Below are 7,900 nucleotides of genomic sequence, written 5' to 3' on the forward strand. Positions count from 1 at the left end.
GAATGTAATTAAGAAAATATTAGAATGTGCAGAAATGGATAGACTTACACTTACTACCCTGTTTCCCCCAAAATAAGACATCTCCTGATAATAAGCCCAATTGGGCTTTTGAGTGCATGTGCTAAAATAAGTCTTTCCCCAAAAATAAGCCCTCCACAAAAATATTTAAATGCAGAGCTGAAAATCAGGTAACCCGGCAAGAGGAGCCCCATCTTGCTCCATGCACGCCAAAATAATAAGACCTCCCACAAAATAAGGCCAAGTGCTTATTTCGGGGTTCAAAAAAATATAAGAGAGGGTCTTATTTTTGGGGAAACATGGGTATTAAGGATAAAGAAGAAACTGAATATTTTTTTGATATGGGACATATTTTATCAATGGCTAGAGAATAGAAACAGAAGATAGAAAGGAGGAAATATAAAAGGAGGAAATGCTAAAGTGGAGCATCGTTAAAGAAGATTATGTTAAGTATAATTGTTATTATATTATTATATTATCAATATTATGAATACCACAATAAATATGTGTATCATGACTGTTTAAAGATAACTGTACCCAGACCACACACTGTTTGATGAAAATTGAATGTTATATAAATAAAACAAAGAACAAACAAATAAACAAACATACAAACAAAACAAATACAGACTGTTGCCTTCTGGCAGAAGATACAGAACAATTAAAACTCAGACCACATGTTTTCTGAATAGTTTTTATCCCAGAGCTATAATTGCACTCAACAATGAACTAAAGGGCCACCATCAGTGAGCTGTTGGACAGCATTACTTGGTCTGTTGTGTGGATATTTGAGTGGTTTAGGGATGGGAAATTGTGGTGGGTGGGAGTGTGTTTGGGGATTGTTATGTGTGTTGGACCTGGTCTTTGGGTGTTACGTGAATTTTGTTGTATGGGTATACTGTGTATACACGTACAATGACAATAACATTATTATCATTATTATTATTAGATTAAAACATTAAAAAAAGGAAAGAATATTGCAAGGGGAAAACACACCCTCAATCAAATTTTGAAATGGAAAGAAATGGGAAATTACACCATGGAATATTTTTGAGACTGGCAGAATGGAATAAAAAATGATTCAAACTTCACACCTTTGTTGAGAACTCCCCTAGAATTCTTGCCAATATTCTACTTTTATTCATGTAAGAACGGCATCAAACTTTTCAAAACGACACACTAGTTCAAGTCAGCAATTTGGACAAAAATAACTATTATGGTTTTCTTTCTTTGCGGATCCCCTGGTTGCTTCAGCTAGGGAAGAATGGCTATGCAAGTAATGATAGTTTTGTTAAAAGTATTGCACTGGTGTTTAAATCTTCCTGCTGTAGCCATAAAAGCATGACTTCTAAACAGTGGTGAAATCCAAATTTTTTTTACTACCGGTTCTGTGGGCCTGGTTTGGTGGGCGTGGCAGGGGAAGGATATTGCAAAATCCCCATTCCCTCCCCACTCCTGCGGGAAGGATATCGCAAAATCTCCATTCCCACCCCACTCTGGGGCCAGCCAGAGGTGGTATTTGCCGGTTTTCCGAACTACTCAAAATTTCCACCTGCTTCTAAATATTCTATTGTGGAGCACAGAATTTAAGGCCAAGGATTACTCTCAAGGGGATTACCTCCCCCCCACTTCACCTTTGCAACAGGAAATATTGAAATTAAAAGCTTTATTTTGATAATAATGGGATCCACCAAAAAGTCCCATTGGGAATATCTATGGATTGATTTTGAAATCAATACACCTTGAACGTCCGCAATTAATGTGTGGTTGCATTCTGCTTTACGTGCTTATGAACTGATGTACAATTTTGTTGATTCACAAAAAGGGGGGTTTGTTGTTGTGTGCATGAAAATCCTCTCTATGCATTGCTTTCATAATCCAGAAACGATTTTGTTCAATTTCCCTGTTCTGAGCAAGATGGATTATTGTTGCATTTTTTTTTATTCACAACCCTCAAAAAATTATTGGGTGATATATATTCTTATAGGGATGAGACATTCGCTCAGTCCTCAGTATCTTTTTCCTCCTGTGCATTATCAGAAGGAAATTCACATTTGCAAGGTGGGCAATTCCACCTGTTTGCATGCTTTTATATTTCCAGGCACTGCAAATACAGTACTCAATTATTATTTTTTTATTGAAAAGTTTTACAATACAGTACTCAATTATTATTTGTCACAATTGCCCTCTTTCCCAATATAAAACCAGAAAGTGGTTGCTCTTTCTCCTCATTATAATAAAAGCAGAAACCGAACAGATGCTATCCGTTCAAGATTAAGCACCTCTTTCCCCTCAAAATCAACAACACAACAACTCAGGCAAGAAAGCCTGTTATGGAGAGACGGCCTGAGGGCTTTTATACCCTATCCATCCTCCAATCCCCACCTCCCCTGAAATCAACGTGCACTCCTATTGGGAGGTCTGCCTGAGTGACGGCGGAGCGGTTCAATCAAGTCTCCCTCTTTATGACGTAGCTCTCGCGCTTTTGGCCTTTTCTCTCTTCGCCTTTTCCCGCACTTTTGGCGGCGGCGGCGGCTGCTGTGGCGGTAGGTTGGCGTTTTCCTTTCTGAGGCGAAAGGGTCGAATTCAGCTCCTTGGATCCCGGCAGGGGCCTTTCGGGTCGCGTGGCCTCGCTTGGAGCCATCGGCTTGGGTGGCCGTCGCCATCTCCCTTAAGTTTAGCCGGGTGGGGAAACTATGGCAACTTGGTGACCACCTGTGGACTTCAACTCCCAGAATTCCTTGAGTCCGTTATAGCCCAGCAGGCCCGGCTGAGGGATTCTGGGAGTTGAAGTCCACAAGGCGTAAAGTGGCCATCGCTTTTTTGCTACCTCTGCCTCGCAGCTTTTCTGCCTCCATCCTCCAAATCTCTCGGGGTGTTGAAGGGGGAGGAAGGCCTCGCTTGGGGGCTGCCCTAACCCCCCCTCGACCTTTTCTAGAAAGTTCTACGGTCTCTACATCTGGTGGATTACAGTTGAAGAGTTGGAAGGGGACCTTGGAGGTCATCTAGTCCAACCCCCTGCCCTCGCAGGACGCCTGTACTAGGGATTCGAACCGCCCAACTGCCGACTTTTCTAACCCACCAGCTCAGTGTCTTAGCCCACTGAGCCACCTAGTCAGGCTGACGACTTACAACGGTTCCACTTAGTGACCGTTCAAAGATACCACCAGGGCACTTCGGGGGGGGGAAAGGTGACTTGTGAGCGTTTTTTTCACGCTTAACGACCGTCGCAGCAGCATCCCCCATGGTCACGTGATTTACATTCTGACTCACCGACTCACATTTACGACGGTCGCGGTGTTGTCACGGGATGCTCGGGGAAGCCAGGTTCATTTAACAACCGTGGGGCTCGTTTAACCCACCGCGGCGATTCGTTGGACAAAAACGTGGCAAGAAAGGTTGTAAAACGAGGCAAAACTCATTTAAAACAAGTTTCGCACTTGTCAGCGACGTAAATTTGGGGGTCCTTTGTGGTCGTAAGTGGAGGATTACCTGTATGCCCCGACAGATGCTAAATTTAGAAGTTTAGAAGGAAGGATCCGGGGTAGGTTTTAGCTTCTCCGGTCTGGAAGGGGTGGATGGTTCTCTAGATCTGTTTGGATTACAGGTAGTCCTCGATTTACAACAGTTCATTTAATGACCATTCAAAGATAGAACAGCACTGAAAAAAAGGGACTCGTTTTCACACTTATGACCGTCGCAGCACCCCACGGTCACGGGATCAAAATTCAGATGGTTGACAACTGACTCATATTTATGACCGTTTAGTGTCCCGAGGTCACGGGATCCACTTTTGTGACCTTCTGGCAAGCAAAGTCAATGGGGATGCTGGACTCACAAACTGAGCTCTGGTGGCTCAGCACACTAAAGCACTGTTATTAACATCCACTTACATCTGCTGCCTGCAATTACTGCAAGTTCAAATCTGACCAGGCTCAAGGTTGACTCAGCCTTCCATCCTTTCTAAGGTAGGTAAAATGAGGACCCAGATTATGGGGGCAATAAGATGACTTTGTATAAATATACAAAAGTATGAAGGCTATTGCTTAATGCATTGTAAGCTGCTCTGAGTCTCCGGAGAAGGCCGGCATATAAATAAATAAATAAATAAAAACAAGCATGTTACTAACTTAACTTGCAGTGATTCACTTAACAACTTTGGCAAAAAAGGTTGTAAAATGGAGAAAAGTTCACTTAACAAATGTCTCACTTAGCAATGGAAATTTTGGGCTCAATTGTGGTCATAAGTCGAGGACTGCCTCTATTACCATTCCTACAGTCAGCATGGCTACTTTAATACCAGGCCTCTGCCCTAAAGCAAAAAAGCATGTCCCAAATCAAAATTCCCCTTTATCATAACTTTTCCTTGTATTAAATCCCAATGAATTTGAGGATCCAAACCGTAGAGACTTTATTTATTTATTTATTTATTTATTTATTTATTTATTTATTTATTTATTTATTTATTTATTTATTTATTTATTTATTTATTATATTTCTATACCGCCTTTCTCCCATAGGACTCAATTATTATTATAAACATTATCCTAGATATTCCCCAGAGGGATTCATAGAAAGTACAGGTGGTCCTCGACATATAACAGTTTACTTAATGACTGTTCAAAGCTGCAACGGCACTGAAAAAAGTGACTGACAACCATTTTTCACACAATGGTTGCAGCATGTCCATGGTCACATGGTTTACATTCAGATGCTTGAGAACTGGTTCGCATTTACGACGGGTACCTGAGTGTCCCAGGATCATGTGATTCCCTTTTGCAACCTTCTGACAAGCCAAGTTCATGGGGAAAACCAAATTCACTTAACAACCCGTGTTACTAATTTAGCAACTGCAGTGATTCACTTAACAAATGGGGCAAGAAAAGTCGTAAAATGGGGCAAAGCTCGCTTAACAAATGCCTCACATAAATTTTGGGCTCAATTGTGGTCCATTCTCAGTTAGCTGAACTTAACTTCCATTGGAAAAAATGGGCTTAAGTCTTATCTATTGTGTTCATTTCTCTGCCACTATTCCTGTAGAAGTTTTAGCCATGGTTAACTTAGCTTTTGATTTTGTGCAGTGAACTGAAGTATATACCAGCTTTAGATTATAAGTTTGCACAACACATCAATCTAAAATAAGACTTAATGATTACCTTTAAAACTGATAGTTTTCCTCCTTTCAGAATTTACAATGAGCAATCACTGAAGTGATCGCTTTTATTTTTAATAAAATGTCAAGATGGTTGTCCTACTTGTAACATCTCTTATAATTAAGAGTTAAGAAACTTAATTTGATACGCATCAGATGTTTCTTTCATCTTTGTTCTCATAATTTATATCCTTGCAAGAAAAGTTGAAGGAAAGTATTTTATGTGTAATGCAAGCAATTGAATATGTATTAAGCAAGACATGTGGCAGAGAAGAATAGAATCCTCAATTTATACAGGGCAGGCAAACAATATAATAATGCTAATATCAGTATTATAAGTAGCATAGAGGAAGTACTAAATTGCTGAATTTATCCTAAATGGATTCAGTTGTGGTGGTAAATTGAGGATTGCCTGTATTTATAGAGTATCTTGGCCCTCCCCCTCAAATGTTGAGCTACAAGTGAACAATTAATAGTGCTGTAATGCAGGGGTGTCAAAATCGATTTCATTGAGGGCTGCATCAGGGTTGTGTTTGACCTGGGTTGACGTGGCCAGCTCATCCTCACTCATGTTGGGGGCACCTGTGGTAGCCCGGGCAGAGCTGGGGGATCCATTTTTGCTAGTAGTTTGTTTTGCTAGCACTCTGCCAGCGAAAATGGAGCTCTGGGGTTCCCGCGCAGCCCCCTGGGCTCCATTTTTGGCTGTGATGGCCTCCTGCAACCCTCTGCCAGCGAAAAGGGCCACTGCGCACATCCCTCTCGGGCTCTGTTTTCGCTGGCAGAGGCACTATTGGCCAGTCCCTTGCTGTTTCCAGGGTGGCCCTGCGGGCCAGATCTAAGTACCCCACAGGCTGGATGCGGTCCGTGGGCCTTGAGTTCGACCCTCCTGCTGTAATGCTTTGCTATTTTTAATAAAACAGGTTGTAACATGGTTGAAAACATGTCACTCAAATACATAGGCAATGCGTTCCCATGGGAAATCTTAACTACAGTTTCATTTTGCAGGTCTTCCTTCATCCTTGAAGCTGCCCCTGAGACGGAGCCACAGAAACAGAAGCTAAAATGTCAGCTTTGAAACACCCGGAGTATCCCGAAGCAAAACTGCTTCAACTGGAAAGCATGATACCCTGCCGAGAAGCTCAAGCGTCAACCTTATTGTCAATATTTGGAGAGGTACCCTTTTTTTAAATATATATATATATATGTATCTTTTTTTCTGATAAGATCTTGTATTTTTTTGACTGAAGCTTACTTTGAGGCATCAGCTCCTCACATCTGGCAATGGTATATGTATTGGAACGAAAAACATCAGCTTAAACCTTCACTTTCCAGGAAGCTCTTGCATAATTAGAGTGATTATTAGGATTTTTTTTCTTTTAAGGATTGTTACGAGTATTTGGTGGGCTGCAGCCATGCATCTCTGGTTTAGCTCTTTACGGGAACTGCTCTTGTGGTATCTTTACCCCAGATTTCCCTTTTCTGCTCTTATCGAAAGAATGAACAAGAAATGGACGTTACAGGAATTGAAATTGATGGTTTATTATTTAAAACAATTACATAGGAGTGAGGTGCCAGGTGAGGTCTTGTTCTGTTTGCTGACAACAATGGGCAGGAAGTGAGACTAAGCAGAGACAGTGCTTTTCAAAAGGCAGCTGGACTTCCTTGGATTTTTTTTTACCCTGACGTTTCATTTCACATCCAAGAAGCTTTTTGGATGAGAAGGGAAACGTTAGGAGAAAAACAAGGAAGTCCATTTGCCTTTTGAAAAGCACCTTTGAGACAACAGTGACCTGGAGGGTTGAGAATCTCCAGGGACAGAGACAGTGCCGTTGAAAAGGTGCCTTTGAAGATGGCACCTTAAAGATGAGGCTTGGGAAGATCCATTTGCTTGCCAAATTTTAACTATTTGTGAATTTTTTTTAAATTTTTAATTTCTTATACACATGATGTAAATGTACATTCTCTTATACATAATTGGTCATATGTATACATATTTTTCTTAAAAGCATAAAAATAAGGCGTTTTAATTACATTCGGGGTTGCTTTTCTACCCTTTCTTTTCCCTCATTTCACAACAAACCTTCTCCTTCCTTTCCCTTCCCTTCCCTCCCTCCTCTCCTCTCCTACTTTCTCCCTTCTCCTCTCCTTACTCTTTCCTACTTCCCCTTCCTTTCCCCCACTCCTCCCTTCTTTTCCCCCTTCCTCACCTTCTCTCCTACTCCTGTCCCCTGTCCTTTCTTCCTCTCCTTTCCCCTTTCTTACATTCGTCTCTCTCCCTTTCCTCTTCATACCCTCTACTCCTCTCTCCTTTCTTTCTCCTTTGTTGTGGAATATATTTCCTGTTTAGTATCCGAGCAACTCCAATATTCTAATAATATATACTTCCTTTTCAATTTCTTTTCAATTTTACCCAAATTTTAACTATTTTTGATGCTAACTTTTAGGATTCCTCTTTTCCTTCCTTCCCAAGGTCCTTTTTTGCCTCATTATTCAGTTTTGTTTTCACTTATTCTCTCTCTCTCTCTCTCTCTCTCTCTCTCTCTTTCTCCGTCTCTCTCTCTCTCTCTCTCTCTCTCTCTGTCTCATCAATCATTGTTCAGCTAAGGTAGTAAAAAACAATGAGTCAAAGTCCTAAAAACCATTTAAACAAAGGTCAGGGTATGCTTAAAGTGAAGAAAACAAACAAACCTAAGTATGTACATATTATTTCCTAGCGTCAACACTTTAGCT

The 7,900-nt window shown here is 41.0% G+C and overlaps 1 protein-coding gene across 1 annotated transcript in view; it reads left to right on the plus strand.

Moving 5' to 3' along the window:
* The first annotated feature begins 2,491 nt into the window (after window positions 1–2,491).
* ORC5 (origin recognition complex subunit 5) overlaps window positions 2,492–7,900 on the plus strand; it is an 84,470-nt gene continuing 79,061 nt past the window's right edge. Inside the window, exons 1-3 of the mRNA XM_070946833.1 lie at window positions 2,492–2,564; window positions 6,176–6,343; window positions 7,885–7,900. The exon at window positions 7,885–7,900 is cut by the window's right edge and continues 77 nt beyond it. Coding sequence (XP_070802934.1) covers window positions 6,233–6,343; window positions 7,885–7,900 — 127 coding nt within the window. The 5' untranslated portion in view covers window positions 2,492–2,564; window positions 6,176–6,232. The remainder of the gene's footprint in view (window positions 2,565–6,175; window positions 6,344–7,884) is intronic.

The sequence above is a fragment of the Pituophis catenifer genome, unplaced genomic scaffold (genome assembly GCF_029215685.1).
Source record: "Pituophis catenifer annectens isolate HBS135680 unplaced genomic scaffold, rPitCat1.0.hap2 SCAF_7, whole genome shotgun sequence".
NCBI classification, from domain to species: domain Eukaryota; kingdom Metazoa; phylum Chordata; class Lepidosauria; order Squamata; family Colubridae; genus Pituophis; species Pituophis catenifer.